The sequence below is a fragment of the Dysidea avara genome, chromosome 1 (genome assembly GCF_963678975.1).
Source record: "Dysidea avara chromosome 1, odDysAvar1.4, whole genome shotgun sequence".
Classification (NCBI taxonomy): domain Eukaryota; kingdom Metazoa; phylum Porifera; class Demospongiae; order Dictyoceratida; family Dysideidae; genus Dysidea; species Dysidea avara.
Window position 1 is genome coordinate 34,447,944 of NC_089272.1, and position 19,106 is coordinate 34,467,049.

General features: G+C 36.2%; 1 protein-coding gene across 4 annotated transcripts; it reads left to right on the forward strand.

Annotated features, from left to right (window-relative positions):
- Positions 1-33: 33 nt before the first annotated feature.
- LOC136262971 (uncharacterized) lies at positions 34-19,102 on the forward strand. Of its 4 annotated transcripts, none has more exons than XR_010704416.1 (7): positions 34-879; positions 6,682-6,738; positions 14,408-14,575; positions 14,625-14,661; positions 15,419-15,475; positions 16,983-17,060; positions 18,621-19,102. XR_010704416.1 is itself a non-coding variant. In XM_066057401.1 (7 exons), exons 4-7 carry the CDS (start codon positions 14,631-14,633, stop codon positions 18,989-18,991), a joined length of 537 nt encoding a protein of 178 aa, XP_065913473.1. In that variant the 5' UTR covers positions 1,014-2,181; positions 6,682-6,738; positions 14,408-14,575; positions 14,625-14,630; the 3' UTR covers positions 18,992-19,101. The 4 variants fall into 4 exon arrangements, 3 of the variants coding, with proteins under 3 accessions (XP_065913473.1, XP_065913467.1, XP_065913482.1); XM_066057401.1 differs by lacking the exon at positions 34-879 and adding an exon at positions 1,014-2,181 and having other exon boundaries at positions 18,621-19,101; XM_066057395.1 differs by lacking the exon at positions 34-879 and adding an exon at positions 14,317-14,374 and having other exon boundaries at positions 6,084-6,738; positions 14,420-14,575; positions 18,621-19,101.
- Positions 19,103-19,106: the final 4 nt, after the last annotated feature.

A 19,106-nucleotide genomic window follows, 5' to 3' on the forward strand; every position in this document is an offset into this window, starting at 1 on the left:
AGCTTAGCCACACCCACTTAATGATGGCGAATTCATTATTTATTACCTTGTTTACATTACTCCGACTATTCGATCATGTTCTGAGTCATCTATACTGTATTATAAAATGTACGTTGATGCCGACTGATTGTAGAATGATATATTCAGCCAAAAAAGTTTCACATTGATGTCGGTTTACAAGGCGATCATCTTTTGGGGGTTACTACTGCCCATAACAAACAACATTGCTAAATTTTGTGGTGATGTTCAAGTTCGCCGTTTTTCGGCAGAAAATGGAAACAGTCAAGAAATCTCTTGTTGTATGCGTAGCCCATCACAGTGTAGATGGGAAAGCGCAAGCAACCCACAAGCAAACGTTACCCATCGTGAAATATCAAGTGCCCTGTGGGTTAGTGTTAGGCCACTCCAAATAAATCTCTGTTTCCCGTCCTGGACTGAAGCATATTTGCATGCGGGCGGGCGGTCCATTTCCATTATTTCATTATAAGATTGGCAGCTTTTCAAGCCATTATTTGCCTGGCACAACCATAAAAAAACTGCATAAAAGCATGCTTAAGCTTGTTCCTTCCTTTTCAAGTTGCAAAAATAGCACAAACGTGAAGTGTTTGTGCCGACTTGGTAGCACTGCTGGCACGTGAGCTGACATGGGTTTTAAGTGAGCCTGTCAGTATGCAACAATCACCGGAAAATAATGGAAGAATACGGAATAATGGAATATTTAGAGCTGACAGTAGCTAGATGCGGGCGGTTGACGGGAAACAGAGAATTTGTTTGGAGTGGCCTTAACATGGCAACCTGGAAGTGACCCATTTGAACCCTACAGCTGTGTAAATCGAATGAATGGTACAGAGAAAATGGTCCTGCATTTTTCTTCCGAAGGTAAGAGGAAATTAAATAATGTACGTAGCTATAGATATAGCAATTACTATTGTTATTATTATGTTATTGGGGGTACAGGTAAGAAAGGCAAAGCCTGTAAAAACCTGATCTAAACATAATCAAACTACTGCAAAAATAATTATACAATCATAATAAAATCTATCAAGGTGTGTCTTAAACAAATTGCTTGAATTAACATTAACTGAATCATGCATGTAGGAGTCCATTCCAATCATTTATAAATCTTACTGAAAAGAAGTGATAGTGTGGCAAGCAGGTAGCATGTGGTTTATAGATCTTTAATTATGACCTCTTGCTATTAGAAAATGATTGAAGGGTAAATTAATAAAGATGAGATATCCATGTCCAGCATGTTATGAAATAGTCTGCCGCAATCCCTCTACAATGTCTATATCTGAGAGATGGTAAGTTTAGGTGGTTTAAACTGTCAACATATTGTAAGTCTTTAATTTCACTCACTAACTTGATAGCTCTAATTACTGGCGAACGGATGCATAGTAGCTAGCTACAAGGTATGGCCATCCCAAGGAGATTCATTATTTCAGTCCTGCATGCCCACACTCAAATACACATCCACATGATTTTATCCATTATTCTGTTAACAGAGCATTTATTCATATTTATCACATGACTGCACACGGGTACTATAATTTTTAACCTTTCTCAGAATCATATAACCCATTTAGATGTTACACTAACTTTGGTAAAAGAACTTTCTTTTATCATGGAGCAGTTGTATAAAACAGTTTGGCATGAACAGATAGCTATGGAGGCTACTGCTTTGTCATGCATCATTGTATTTTAATTAAGTGTATTTATTTCTTGCTGGTGTATTGTACATTTGACTTGTGTTGTTGTGTATTTGTGACTGGATCTGCAAAAGGGGATCTTATAGTCTTCCAATTGCATGTAACTGGCAACCTATAACTTGACTTGTGAATAAGGTTGAATTTTTTTATCATTTATTTATCAGTGTACATGCAGTTAATGCATACAGATGAACAAGAAAGTTGTCAGTCGTGCATGTCAGTGACAGCATGTACTACCACAACTGAGATCAAGCTAGTTGTCACCATATGGTTTGATAAGTCATTGATAGACACACAGTATGAAATACATAGAAATGCTGGACTACCACAAGTTATTGAAATAAACAGATGCATTACAAGAAGAATTGTACTTTAATATGAATTACAGTGTTGTTTGCCCTATATGTAATGGTTCACAGTAATAGTATTCCAAGAAGCACATTGATTAATGCTAGTGATTGCTCCATTGCTGGTACGTGTATGCATGAGTACATATAAGTATGTAAGCATATACATATGTGTGTGTGCATGCCTTTGTGGTGTGCTTGTCTGTCTATATATCTATGATATATATATAGATGTATATGTTATACTACAGATATCATGGTATTCGAAATATATACCAAAAGATATACAAACTTAGAAAAGATGTTATAGTGCGAGGCAAAGCCTCGCACTATGACACCCTTTCCTAAATATGTATATCTTTTGGTATATATTTCGAATACCATGATATCTGTAGTATAATATGTTAATACAACATCTCGTCTCCCACTTGGAAGCAGTAACAGCAATTTCTAATGTTTTTACACCATTATTAGTACTGGTAAGTTAATTCCTTGTGATTAGCATGCTCAAGGAGTATGCACGTGTGTTGCAGCCTGCAATCTTCTTGAAAATCGGTCCAACAATCCATAGCAACTATTGCTAGGCAACAAAATTTAAATCTGACCTAGTTATATACCTTTTGGCAGTTGCTTAACAACCGTTGCTATGGTATCAAAAGCATTTTTAGATTAGTGGTGGTTGCCTAGCAATGGTGCTAGACAACAATGTTGTTGCTAGGTAACAGGTATTGGTTACTATGGTACCACTAGTTGTCATACCTAACTGGTAAAACAACTAAACACTATCAAAAATGTTTAGCCAATCAGATGCGTATATCAAATGTACAAGTGATATACTGATTCTATTGGCTAGTTTGCTGTAGTATATCAATAAAATACCGCAAGCTGCTATTGGAGTTTTTCTACAGGACACGATATTGATGTTGTATTAGTATAATATGTTAATACAACATCTCGTCTCCCACTAGGAAGCAGTAACAGCAATTTCTAATGTTTTAACACCATTATTAGTACTGGTAAGTAATTCCTTGTGATTAGCATGCTCAAGGAGTATGCAAATGTGTTGCAGCCTGCAATCTTCTTGAAATCGGTCCCAACAATCCATAGCCACTGTTGTTAGGCAACAAAATGTAAACCTGACCTAGTTACATGCTTTTTGGTGGTTGTTTAGCAACCATTGCTATGGTTTCAAAATCATTCTAAAATCAGTAGTGGTTACCTAGCAACGGTTGCTAGTCAACGATGTTGTTGCTAGGTAACAGGTATTGGTTACTATGGTACCAGCAGTTGTCAAATTGGACATGCCTAACTGGTAAAACAACTAAACACTATCAAAAATTTTTAGCCAATCAGATGCGTATATCAAATGTACAAGTGATATACTGATTCTATTGGCTAGTTTGCTGTAGTATATCAAAAATATACCACAAGCTGCTGTTGGAGTTTTTGTACAGGATACGATATTGATGTTGTACATCTGATTGGCTAAAATTTTTTGATAGTGTTTAGTTGTTTTACCAGTTAGGCATGTCCGACTTGACAACTGCTGGTACCATAGTAACCAATACCTGTTACCTAGCAACAACAGAGCATGCTCATCACAAGGAATTACTTACCAGTATTAATAATGGTGTAAAAACATTAGAAATTGCTGTTACTTCTTCCAAGTGGGAGACGAGATGTTGTATTAACATATTATACTACAGATATCATGGTGTTCGAAATATATACCAAAAGATATACATATTTAGGAAAGGGTGCCATAGTGCGAGGCGAAGCCTCGCACTATAACATCTTTTCTAAGTTTGTATATCTTTTGGTATATATTTCGAATACCATGATATCTGTAGTATTACATATATATATATATATATTATGTACCACTGTGTGTGTTTGTAGTATGTGTGTGTTTGTAGCATGTGTGACACTAAAGTATGCGTTTACAGTGTGTGCGTGCATGTGTGCATGTGAGCATGTGTGTGTACATGCATACTGGCTAGAGCATTGGCCTAGCAATTGAAAGTTTGAGATTTAACACCTAGTTGCTGTTGTTGTTTCCTTGAGCAAGAAACATGCTCACAAAGCTCTAGTCTACCCAACTGTTTAGAAGGGTACCAGTCCACTGGATGTATATAACATGAATAGATAAATGGTATTAACTGAGTAAACAAGTGCATGTCTCATATTTACATGTAAAAGTCCAGGTGGTACTTCAGATGCCCACACCTTTACTTGTGAAATATGGTACAGCCTTCTGGGGGTTAGCTACTAGTCTTCCCCCAGGAAGATTACCTATGCTGGTTCATAACACCTGAGTAGCACATAAGTGTCTTAGGGCTGGTTCACTGACTGTGCCTGCATGGTAGCCAAAGACTTTGCTTTGTGCTAGTGTGCGTATGTGCATGCATAAATTTTTAAGCTTGTGTAGTTGCAAAATACCATTCTAGCGTGGAGCATTCATTTTGTGAGTACAGTAGTTGAAATTACACAACTACTGTACATGCAGGGTTACTACAGTATGTGTTGTGCATATTATGTATGAGCTACAAGACTAGTGCTTTATGGCATGAAACTATAAATTCCTGTTAATACAAACACTTCACTTTGTAAACTACAATGCATGTGCACAGTTAATGTACTACTAATGCCATTGCTGATACAGTAGCTGCATAAAATTGTAAACCTGTAAATGGTTGCCCCACACTAAACAATATGAACACAATATAATAATGAAGTAAAGGATGGTTACTAGGGATTCCATTTAGGTATGGATAACTAAATTGATTACATGATTTGATAGGGACCAATAATAGTCTTTTATTTATGAGTTTACCATTCTGTAGTACTGTACATGTATGTATGTAGTATAATGCATTATACATAAAATAAATTCTCTGGTGTGTTGAGTCACACACAATGAAACAACTTAGCAACATGCATAAGTGATATTGTATATGTGTAATATGGACCTGCACTGCACCAAGTTCCAGCAGTTCAACTGTATCAATACAATCAGGTATATAGTAATGTATGGACAAAGCAACTGACATTAATTTTACAGCTCCCTTACACTAATAAATATCTTAAGCTTGTTATTAATGTTATTAAAATGTTAATTGATTCTTTAGTTATATCACAATTAACTTACACCCAGCCAGTCTGGGGTCCTATGTTGTCTAACTGCCAGAGCCAGAGCCAACATCTGCAACTTCTGCACAACCGGGGCACATGCATCACTATTAATTTACAAAAATTTGACTGTGTCCCATTATCGTAAAAAGTTAAATTGGCTATCTGTTCCATCACTAGTCAAATATCATTCATTGTGTGCCATGAGCCAAATCTATGTTGGATGATAAAATAACTTGCTAGATCCTTCAATTTTATTTGGAAAAAAACCATGACTATAATACTAGATGCTCATCACGATTTGTTCCACCAGTATTACATCATTTAACTTCCACCAAAAACTTTTTTGACATGCTGCTGCACAATGGTGGAACGGATTACCCGATGACATCTTTTTATCATCGAACCTTCTGGCCGCTGTTTTTGACTTCTTGTTGTGCAGTGAATAGTTAATTGTATTTTTATCGTGAGGTTAAATTAAAAATCAATCAAAAATTAAATCAAAATCCTGTTAGCGCACTCAACTACTGTAAGTACATTTGCACGCTGTATCAAAAATTGCATACACTTATCAATTTGCGTGTATGTTAGTGTTCATATGTGTTTGGTGGTAACTAAAGTGTACATGAGGAATTTTAGCAACACTATTTACAATGCTGATGTACTGTATATATGCATTTTGCATATTTTAATAAACAATGTAAGCAACATTATCAGGATGTCTTGGATTGAACGTTGTGAATAAGCTTCAGTGTTAATATTATGGTATGAAGTAAAGTGGGAAAATGTTTTGAGAGTAGTACTCAGTTAATGAAATAAACTTACAAAGTCAACAATATCCTAATTATAAACATGTATTAATGGTTACCATATAAATTTGGCAAAAAAGATATATGTCATTTACTAACTGTAAATTAAATGATATTATGATATTTGTTTTGGCAAAAATTCATGCTGTCACAGTGGCTTCTATGCATGCGCAACAGTGTAATTACCTTTGGTAGCAATGAGATTTTAATTTGATCGTTTTGTAGTTGTTCTCATACTTTGGAAATTACCAGACTGAGTATTAGTTCCTCACCAAATTTTATACTTTGTTCTTACACAGATATGGTACAGTATGTTAGAGTGTGTTAAATATTCCCTTCCTTGTCAAACTATAAATACAGTATACCTATATCTTCAGCCATAATTTAAAAATGTACAGCTATTATTAATTTGTGAAAGGAGTTGCCAAGTCTATGGACTTGAGATCATAACTTAACGCCAAAAAAAGCATGAAAACTTGAGCTGTTGTAAGTCACTGTATCCGTTTAAAGACAATGACTTTTCTAATCTGTAGTTAAGTAAATAATTATAATGTGTGTGGAAATCACCTATTTGTAAGTATACAGGTATATGTTTGGTCTAATGGGTGCTTGTGTCCTACTGTATCATAATTTTATATACTTTTACATTATTTACTTTTTACTGTACTTCAACTTTGCGTTTCCTAGTAAATCAAATGTTGAGATCAACAGACAGGATGGTAGCCACTTCATTACCTTCACCAGGTACAAACTGTGTACTGCATACTACATTCATATTATTCCCAGTTATGCAGGCAGTAGGTAGTGTAAACTGCAGATAAAGTATTGGATATTTTTGAATCTCCAAAAAGGGTCTTATAGCCTTTCCAATTACACATTCCTGGCAATCCACTACTTGACTAGTGAATGATGTACACATACAGCACCACTATTGCATTGTGTAATTTTAGATGATAAGCTAAGAGGTACAGTGTGATTAATCAAAATTAACTTACTAGCTTCAAGGCACCTTTGATCAGGGTCAATCACATATGAAATAATTGCAATACAGGCATGAGGACTTTGCCTGATAAGTACATCTGACAGCCCAAGGAACAAAGGCCCAAGGGACAAAGGCCCAAAGGCCCAAGGCACAAAGACCCAAGGGCTGAGGGCATATATATATGTAATCAAGACACACGATAGTGTGTCGTGCGGCCCAAGAAGCCGGCGCGCCACACCGTGAGTATATTAACAGGAAGAAAGAAAACCCAATTTTCACACCTATGTAGCTCTGTGATCCCTTATCCGATTGGAACCAAATTTGCTAGAGACGTGCCGCCCAGTTAGGGGAGTCTACATACCAACTTTGAAGAAAATCGCTCCAGCCATTTCCGAGATACGAGCGAACAAAATTTCGTTTTAATTTCTTCGTTTTTTTTCTTCGTCATTTCGCATACTTGGAAAATTCGCCATGAAACACGAATGCGTGCTCGGATTGGGCTGCAAATTGGCACACTTAAAGGGCTCATTAAGACGGATCTCCGTACCAACTTTGGTAGGAATGCGATGAACATTCACGGAGTTATTACCGATTAGATTATTTGCGTAAAATAAGGTCGAAGGTCTGTCACGCCTACAGGCTAAACCCCAAGGAGGAATCAGTTGAAAATTGATATGTAGATGGAGCAACCATCGTAGGAGTGCCTTTTTGTGGTTTGAAAGGAATCGGGATAAAGACCATGGAGATATGACACAAAACCCAACCTGTGTCAAAATTACGAGATCGATTTTTATGAATAATAAAACTATTAGTTTTCGTGTCTACCAGGCAAACCGCTTAGAGCAATGAACTGAAAATCAGTATGTAGCTGGAATAATCATCATAGAAAGTTCTTGCAGTAGTACAGAAGAATCGGATTACAAATCACTAAGTTATGATTCGAAAGGCAACTACGTGCAGCAAATGCGAGATCGAGATACTCTAATAGAACAGTCACCCTAATAAAGCATTCAGCTGCATGTATAATTTACACAGTTACATTACATTGCAAGTTTTTCTGTAGGGAATTCAGCTACAAACAAGTCACCCTGTAGTCAGATCAGCTAGAAGAAGGTACCTAATAGAGAGTTCAGCTACAAAGAAGCCATCATGTAGAGAGTTCAGCTCAAATAAATCACCCTGTAGAGAATTCAGCTACAAACAAATTGCCCTGTAGAGAGATCAGCTATAGAAGAAGTTATCTTGTAGAGAGTTCAGTTACAAAGAAACTATCATGCAAAGAGTTTAGCCGCAAACAAATCACCCAGTAGAAAGTTCCGCTATGTCGATTGAACAGATCACACTATTACTATTATTATTACTAACACTATGGAGAGTTCAGTTAGAAACAAGTCATCCTGTAGAGAGATCAGCTAGAAGAAGTCACATTGTAGAGAGTTCAGTTACAAAGAAACAATCATGCAAAGAGTTCAGCTACAAACAAATCACCCTGCATAGAGTTCAGCTAGAAACAAGTCACCCTGTAGAGAGTTCAGCTAGAAGATGTTACATTGTAGAGAGTTCAGCTACAAAGAAACTACCATGTACAGAGTTCAGCTGCAAACAAATTGTCCTGTAGAGAATTCAGCTACAAACAAATCACCCTGTAGAAAGATCATCTAGAAGAAGTTACCTTGTAGAGAGTTCAGCTACAAAAAAATCACCCTGTAGAGAGTTAAGCTAGAAACAAGTTACCCTGTAGAGAGTTCATCTAGAAGAAGTTACATTGTAGAGAGTTCAGCTACAAAGAAACTACCATGTAGAGAGTTCAGCTGCAAACAAATTGCCCTATAGAGAATTCAGCTACAAACAAATCACCCTGTAGAAAGATCATCTAGAAGAAGTTACCTTGTAGAGAGTTCAGCTAGAAACAAGTTACCCTGTAGAGAGTTCAGCTAGAAGAAGTTACATTGTAGAGAGTTCAGCTACAAAGAAACTACCATGTAGAGAGTTCAGCTGCAAACAAATTGCCCTGTAGAGAATTCAGCTACAAACAAATCTCCCTGTAGAAAGATCATCTAGAAGAAGTTACCTTGTAGAGAGTTCAGCTACAAACAAATCACCCTGTAGAGAGTTCAGCTAGAAACAAGTTACCCTGTAGAGAGTTCAGCTACAAACAAATCACCCTGTAGAGAGTTCAGCTAGAAGAAGTTACATTGTAGAGAGTTCAGCTACAAAGAAACTACCATGTAGAGAGTTCAGCAGCAACAAATCGCCCTGTAGAGAATTCAGCTACAAACAAATCACCCTGTAGAAAGATCAGCTAGAAGAAGTTACCTTGTAGAGAGTTCAGCTAGAAACAAATCACCCTGTAGAGGGTTCAGCTACAAACAAGTCACCCTGTAGAGAGTTCAGTCAGAAGAAGTTACATTGTAGAGAGTTCAGCTACAAAGAAACTACCATGTAGAGAGTTCAGCTGCAAACAAATTTCCCTGTAGAGAATTCAGCTACAAACAAATCTCCCTGTAGAAAGATCATCTAGAAGAAGTTACCTTGTAGAGAGTTCAGCTACAAACAAATCACCCTGTAGAGAGTTCAGCTAGAAACAAGTTACCCTGTAGAGAGTTCAGCTACAAACAAATCACCCTGTAGAGAGTTCAGCTAGAAGAAGTTACATTGTAGAGAGTTCAGCTACAAAGAAACTACCATGTACAGAGTTCAGCTGCAAACAAATTGCCCTGTAGAGAATTCAGCTACAAACAAATCACCCTGTAGAAAGATCATCTAGAAGAAGTTACCTTGTAGAGAGTTCAGCTACAAACAAATCACGTTGTAGAGAGTTCAGCAGTTACCCTGTAGAGAGTTCAGCTAGAAGAAGTTACATTGTAGAGAGTTCAGCTACAAAGAAACTACCATGTAGAGAGTTCAGCTGCAAACAAATTTCCCTGTAGAGAATTCAGCTACAAACAAATCACCCTGTAGAAAGATCATCTAGAAGTAGTTACCTTGTAGAGAGTTCAGCTACAAACAAATCACCCTGTAGAGAGTTCAGCTAGAAACAAGTTACCCTGTAGAGAGTTCAGCTAGAAGAAGTTACATTGTAGAGAGTTCAGCTACAAAGAAACTACCATATAGAGAGTTCAGCTACAAACAAATTGCCCTGTAGAGACAAACAAATCACCCTGTAGAAAGATCAGCTAGAAGAAGTTACCTTGTAGAGAGTTCAGCTACAAACAAATCACCCTGTAGAGAGTTCAGCTACAAGCAAGTCATCCGGTAGAGTGACCAGCTAGAAGGATCACCTTGCAGAGAAGTCAGCTACAAAGAAATCATCCTGCTTCATCTTTTCTTCTTCCTGTAGTAAAGAAAAAATGACAGGTTAAAAAGCCCTAAAGCCAGCCATAGGCCGGCTTTGGGGTATACAAATACAAAAAGAAGTGAAATCTAATCCAAAACAGCCAAGCTGTAAAAAAAGAGTGCGGCCCTGAGAAAGGCTATGGTGAAAAAAGATGTGAAATCCAAGGTGGCGGCCAAGTAATGGCTGTGATGGTAGGTTAATGGTAAACATTTTAATAACAACACTTCAGGTGAATTTGGTGCCACTTGGTCTTGGCACAAAATTCACCTGAATTGTCGTTATTAAAATTTTTACCATTAACCTACCATCACAGCCATTACTTGGCCGCCACCTTGGATTTCACATCTTCTTTCACCATAGCCTTTCTCAGGGCCGCACTCTTTTTTTACAGCTTGGCTGTTTTGGATTAGATAGTTATACCATGGGCAAAAGTGCTTTGCCTGATATATACGCACAAGCCCGAGGACCACAGGCCTGAGGGCGAGTGCGTATATACAGGCAAAGCATGAGTGCCCATGGTATAACTAATATGTTCTACTTTAGCATGTAGACTCACCTAATTGGCAAAATCTTTAGTTGTTATACCCTTCTCTTATATAGGGAACCAAGTAAGCTGTGATTGTGGGATTAAATTTTGACTGACTGTGGGATTCCATTTGTGGTAAACTGAAGCTTTACTCATGAACTGTTTTGTTGAGTTTTGTAATTAGGTTATTTAGCACTCATAATTATGGAAGTGTAAATGTTGTTAGCACTTATGTAAACATCTTATTTATGGATGTGTAGATATCTTATTAATAGGTAAACAACTTGTTTTTGTATTGTAACCATGGTATTGTAAGATTTGCATAGTATAAATAGACTTGTGTTTTTATACAAAGTTATGTGTATGTTTTGGTGATCAAAGTTATTTCAAAAGTTATCGCGTGCAGAAGGAATATTACACAATTTTAATGCATCAAACAGTAGTTTGATTTTATTATTGCTAATATAGCAATTTTAAGAGACTAGTGTTAATTATGTTAATTTAGTTGCTACATTTACAAAAGTAAAAAACAAACTACTGCTAATGTATTAAAATTGAATCCCACAATCACAGGTTGTTTGGCAGAATTCAATCCGACAATCGCAGCTTGCTTGATTCCCTATATAAGAGAAGAGGATAACAGTAGAACGTCAAAAATATCTGATGATTTCTGGATATAGTGTGCACACCTATTAGGTATGCAATGTCTCAAGTTAACGAGATATACGCAGTGCGTATATCTCGTTAAGGCAATGTGTAATGAGATATACGCACTGCCTTAACGAGATATATGCACTGGTATCTCGTTAACATTTTGAGTCAGTGCAATATGTGATATATATGCACTGGCTTTCCTTTGATCTGAAGTGTGAAAGTGGTACATATATATATATATATATATATATATATATATCAGGAAATTAAAGCCCTAATGCCCCATGTAACGTTTCCCATCTATATCAGGCAGATAGCCTGCACAAGGTGATCAATCACCCAAGCCAATACAAGTGCAAGCAACTGGATATAATTATTATATATGCATGCCTAACAATTTGATTATTGGTCAGCAGCTGGTATGTTCTGTTTACAATGAATGGACAAATCCTAGAGATATCACACAGAATTTCAGTTACATGAGCTTAATGTTTTAATCAGTGCTGTACAGTACTGTATATTAAATCGTTTATGGAATACGTAATTACAGAGTTTACTAAAGGCTTAGACAGGTAAGCTTGCTTGTAGAGTGGTTACTTCTTACAGAATGGTAACTTCATGATGGGGGGTATGGCAGAAACATATATGTGGAAACAATTAGTGAATACGTTATTTACTGATTCTCACCTTAGCCTAACATTTTCTCATACAATAGCGAGGATAAAAATGCCCTCTGTCTATATACATCTCAGGCAAGAGCATGAATTCCCTGAGTTACGACTAATATGTAACACTTCCGACCCATATCAGGCTAATAGCCTGAAGCATGAATGATCAACCACCCAAGCCAATACAAGTACAACCACTAGATGTATTATATACACATGCCTAGAGGATTCGATTATGGGTCAGCAGCTGGATGTTCTGGTTACATTTGGTTATGATATGCCTTTTCCCAGGCTACATCTGAATGTACGACTGGGCAGTGATTATATAGACATTAAGACTAATATACATGACTAAAGTATGTACGACTTGGATTTAGTCATAAAAACCATTAAGGCAGAAAGTGTTTTGTTATCCTTGTTACCCTATGAGTTGAAAATTGTTGAACTAAGCTAGAGGTGAGAACTAGTGCAATAGCATATTTACCAAGCTTTTCCATGCATTTTCAAATACAGACTACACCCCTATTACTGATAACAAAGAATTGCCAATCCACTTGAAGTAACCACTCTACAGGCAAGCTTATACACCAAGGCTTTTTGTAAACTCTGTTATTATTACATAAACAAGTACTGATTAAACATTAAACTCATGTAAGCAAAATTCTCTGTGATATCTCTAAGATATTTCTGATCATCATGACCAAACATAAATAGCCAGATTGTACCAGGTGCTGACCCATTAGCAAATATTTAGGCATGTATCTACACTGTAGCTGTAGTACTTATACTGGCTTGGGTGATTGATCGCCCACAATTCAGGCTATTAGCCAGATATGGATCAGAAGTGTTACATATTAGCTGTAACTCTGAGAAATCAGGCTTTTGCTGAATGATATGTATGCCTTATTCCCATGTTGCAACCAATACATATAAAACACTAAGACTTTGTATACGGTACATAAGACTCTACAGTATAATAGATTCTAACTGTCAGTGTTACAATTTTTTTAAAACAGGAAACTCCATGTTTAGGAACAATTGTGACTGGATTTTGGAAAAATGATCCAAATTGCACATTAGAAATTTTGAGATAAATGGTTTTTGAAAGGATTCAAGTCAGTGTAACTTTACAAGGATAACAAGCATGCATTATGAAATTTACACAAGGGATGCATCAATCTATTACCTTTCAGACCATTTCCAGTACTTGTAGCTGCTTGTACAGTTAATAAGATAAAAATCTGAGCAGTTGGACAAGCAAAGTAGTATTATGAGTGCTCACAATGGGGAGGAAAGTGGGGGTGATGGGTTGGGTGAAACATAGGCTTCAAAATGGAGGCACACAACGATTGAAGTACAGACATGAGATTACAATTCAGTGCTGGTTTCTTAGTGGCTGATATGGAGCAATATCAACAGAAAATATATTTGACCAACCATATCAGGCTACCCAGGAGTACATCACTAATTCTTGCCAAGCCAGGGCCAGAAATTGCCATTTAAGCTTGCCACACCACCCAGAAATGATGCCTTATAAAACTAGCCTCAAGTAGTTTTAATAATGCTGAGGGTAAAGTCTAGTAGTATGATAGTGTAGCAATCCACTGGTAGTATTAGTTCGTTTTTACCTAATGTGCAATTTGGATTGGTTGTGTATCGAGTAGTTTTAGTAATGCTGAGGGTCAAAACTAGTAGACTGTGATAGTGTAGCTATCCACTGGTTGTGTTAGTTTGATTTTGCCTGATGTGCAATTTGGATTGGCTTTGTAAAATCTGGTCACAATTTATCTACATACCAAAGTATCAGTCAATATAAATCCAAGAAACCATACAAGTGCAAATTCACAGCTGACTATAGTATCATTGTTTGGTTGTTACAGTTTGGCAAAAAAAAGTTTTTGTTTAAAGCAGCCAGTCTATTAAGTACTCTATAGATCAAGCATTAAACTTACTGATAATTAATTTAATTTAATAACAACTTAATGTTGAAAACACCAATGGTCTTTACTCTAAGGCATATAGCTACTTTGTGTCTCATCCACATCAAGACCAATATTAGTTGTAGCAATATAATAGTGTATAGAGCTCATGAATTCATTATCTTGGTTATATTGCACTTATGATACATGCTTGTCCCCTTAACCATTTCTTATAGCTAGTTTTACTTACTTCACCCTCAATAATTCCGACTTTATCAAACCAAGCAGAACAAAGTAAATATTTAGTGACTTCAACCTACCATTTAGTATCTACTTCAGATGGCACAAGTGGTGGTGATAGCAAAACAGGGGTTATTGCAGGAGCAACAGTTGGAGTAATAGCAGCTGCTGTTATCATGCTTGTTATCATTCTGCTTGTCATTTGTTGGTATCATAGAATACTTTACTTTAAACAGAAAAGTGTGAATCAAAAAGGTTTGTTCACGCATACATTAAAAGTGAACTTATCATCTTATTCGCTTAGACAAACATGACAATACAGAAATGGATGACATGTCCAAGTAAATAATATTATAATAGTAATTGTGACCAAGTCTGACAAAACGGAGCTTATAGCCAGAAAATACATGTGTTTGTATAATAATGTGTATCTCCATTTCTATGTAAGCTATAACACTTCTGTAAGTTTCAGTAAACTCTCCATAAATTTTTAATATTGAAAAGTTGAAATATTCATCATGTTCACAGAAAAAATTTCAAACTTTGAAATTATAGTAAACATTTGACTGGCTATAAGCCCCATTTTGTCAGACCGGGTCACAATTGTTGTCTGTTTATGCTATGCCTGCATGCAGATGCTACTGTATACTTGTGCTATGCTTTAATTTATCTACAAGATAATAGGCAAGACACAAAATAGTAATATAGTAATACATAGCACTCAGTTTTTCCTCATGCTACTCTGTAATTGTGACTACTTTGAGTGAATATACATTTTACTAAGACCTGAGCAACACAATGCAGCTCAGGAAAATAGCATGGCCAAAACTATCTTGAAAACCATCATTTTCATCATTACAGCTAAACCTTTTGCTCATTAATCTTCACTTACTAATCCAAGTGTGCAGAAACAGGAGAACATACATTGATTGCTCTGTACACAACCCTTAGGAGACAAAACGTGCTTATAGCTTTTGATATCAGGTGAACATGAACAGTAGATTATATCAAGGGGCATATAGGTTGTACTTAGAATATTTGTGGTTGTGATACTGTGTCTGTTGATGTATGACATGCATATATATAATTTCCACAAAGGTGTCTCAACAAACTGTACAAGTGATACCACAGATGGATTGACAGTAAAACAAGAAGGTACAGATATTGTATCTATTGTCAATTGTGTACAGTGCTTCTGTTTTTATTACACCATGGATTTGTTGTGGCTATTGTACAAGTCTGATTCATGAATTAGGGAGCCAAATAAGTGCTTTAATATATAACTATCACATGTATCAGCATGATAAAACTGGCGTGCCTAGCTCATTTGCATGAAATAGTTTAGCAACCACCAGTATAAAGACCTAATAGGTGTATGTAGCCAGTCATTTACCTCAGTCCATCGATTCTTTGGTAAGGTATGTACTTAGTAAAAGTGAAATTTAATGTACTTCTGCAATTGTGGTATACTGCAAAATACTGTTTTCAAATTAATTGACTTTAGACAAAAGTTACAGCTTTTCAATGCCTTGCTATATGTACTATCACTACTGGAAATGCTTACGATATCTGTACCATTAAAGTTGTTTGGCCTAACAATTTTGGTAGTAGTGCAGGGGCGGATCCAGGGGGGAGGGCTTTGGGGGCTGAAGCCCCCCCTTCATATTTAGGCTTTACTTGATCAATATGCTGAGTATTATAATGAAATTTTGTCTTAGCATAATTATATGATCACTAATAATACAAATACTCATAAAACCACCTTATAAACATTTTTCCAAGGTATTATCAGTGGATTTATGCTAAAGTTTATGCAACAAGGACCCGGATCAGCATTGGAGGTGTACAAGATCGAGATACTCTAATAGAGCAGTCAGCTAACTACTCTAATAGAACATTCACTGGAAACATGTAGTTGGTTCTGTTATGGAATTTTTCCAAATCTGCCTGCACCTATACATACAATGAAGTGCATTGGTCTGTTTAAAGGGCTTCATTCATCTACTTGTGTACATAGTTAATATGTATGACAATACTTAATTCAGGTACACAATTTCCATTGATAATGCTTCAGATTCAATCTTGTATTGTTCAAAATTTTCCACTTTCGACATATTATTATTCTAACATGCACTTATTCAGTGTTGTGCAATTGTGAGAGGGGTGCATCATGTACTTGGTTGCCTGTACCTACCCAAACTTTTCCATTAGCAAAATACTTCAGAGTCAGAGAGCCATACCTATAATCTAAAGGCAGTATATAAAATATCTACAGGCAGAAAATATTATGAATTTTATGTGGAAATGTCTCCAAATTGCAGTATTTTAGCATCTATTTTTCAAAATTTTCCTGCAGGGGCATGCCCCTAGACCCCCCTATAGTTCCAGCATGCGAAGCACACCTCTACCCAAGAGATTAGTACCTTGAGTTAGCCCCCCCCCCCTTTATAAATCCTAGATCCGCCCCTGTAGAGATGTACCGATAAGGAGTTTTTAGTTGTACTGATTTTTGATTTATCTGTTTAAAGAGCTGATACTGATTATACCAATTCAATATTTGTATACAGTGAAATGTAGATAAAATAATACTACAGGTGTAGTGATGTGATATAATTTTTTAGCATGGAGAAAAGTCAGATATTCTTTTATTTACAATACATAGTACCATCATTGAATACTGAGCAAGTGACGTCATCACCAACAGAAAGCACTCCAACTAAAAGCAGTACATACAATCACAGTGAGTATTAAACCTATAATAGAGTGTAAGCTCACCTGACTGTCACCATTTAAATAAGACCATCTACATGTAACAGTTGTAATATGTACACAAGTGATTAGCCTGATGTTTATGCACAAGCACTTGGGCCTGCAATTGCACATATGTATATATATATTAAACTAATCACAAGTACTCATGTTACAACTACTATATTCCACTTGAGTGACTTCTCTGTAAGTGTGGGAAACTGCAGGCATGCTTCACAAGTGTATTTATATGGGACCATGTGAATTTTGATCATGGATAGCATAATTATTATGTGAGAACAATGACAAGATATTGCTGAGGCAAATGTGAGTGAAAGAAAAGTCTTGTATACATGAAAAGTAGCAAAGTGTTGTGATTGTTATAAAACTAAAATTTTACATATAGAATCATGGAATAGCTAATAATGGCAGGTTTAAACATTAGTAGTGCACTCTCAAATAATATTGCAATGCGGCACTATTCGAAGTGATTTATTCTTTTTTAGGTAAAAAAAATAATAGAACTCCTGCAGCACAAATCGAGTAAATATGGTACCCACCCCTCGAATTATTATTTTTGTGGGCACCATAGGAACTTCAGGATAGGTGTTCAGTTGCTTTTCGTTGCTCTTTCACCCCACACTCATGCCATGGCTATTAAGGTACATAATTTAAACCATTGCAATGCTTAATCTAAATAGGTTAGACACCATGACCAATGGCAACTAAGCGATTTATGTGTATTAACCCCCTAGGCCCTTAATACTTCCCTCCCAAGGTTCAGGATGCTATAGCCTTGGGCCTTCAGGGTTACTAAATCACTTACATGTAGTTTCCTTGATCTTGGTGTCTAACTATTGTATAGACATTTCCTAAATGTATGTTATAACAAACTGAATGCATAATAAAATAGCTACTGTTCCTAGTGACTAAGCATCAGTCCAGGCTTCTCAAATAGTAGTATAACAGCATCAGTCTTATAATATAATATATTATCCTGTATGAACACATTTTAAACATTAGCGAATACTGTAGCTATACTTGAATACAACCTTATTTATATAATAATATAATCCACAATTCATTTTTATTGAATTATGCCCAACTATGGTTTAAGGAAATTATTTTGGAACACAGGTGAGCTGAAATTGTACTGTTTAGTGTTATTATGAGTAAGTAAGGAAATAGTTGAAAGCAAACAGAGAGTGTAATGAATATAATAATATATATATATATATATGTGACCGGATTTGCGAAAAGGTACCTTTTCCACACATTTGACATACCAGCAAACGAAATGTCATAACTGTTGACTCCGTGCACTGATTGACTTTCTTTTTGTAGCAAAATGTAGCCACATAATGTAGGCATACTCATGGAAAATTACAGATACGTGCTTGCAGTGATAAAAAAGTTACAAAGTTTGAAAGTTGAAAAAATGGGTCAAATTTTATGTGTGAAAAAGGTACCTTTTCGCAAATCCGGTCACATATATATATATATATATTGATACGCTTAACTTCTGCTACAGTACTACTCTTATACATTACAGATGAACCACCAGGGGAGCAAGTACCACTGAAGGTTTCAACACATGATCCTGAGAATCAAAGTATATTGGAAATCATTACCACATTAAATCCTGAAATGGAACAGTACATTGTAGTAGATGAAATACTACCATTTTTAAATAGGCACAATTTATTGACAAGGGTCGACAGAGAGCGATTAGGCCCACAATCTACAACATCTCCAACCTTGAAAACTCGACAATTGCAATCGATTTTGGATTCAATTGGACCAGATGGAGAGGAAAACTTTGTGAAAGCGTTATATGAATCTTCAAGTGTTCCTGGTCACCGACATTTAATTAAACTGCTTCAAGATAATGGTGTGACTATTGAACTGACGTGCAGTACTTAAGTTTAGATGCTATTATTGTTGAGTTCAGATTGAGCTATTATGCAAACTGTGATCATTAGCATGCACTATTGCAGAATTGATGAAAATGAGTACATGAATGACACAGTACAGTAAT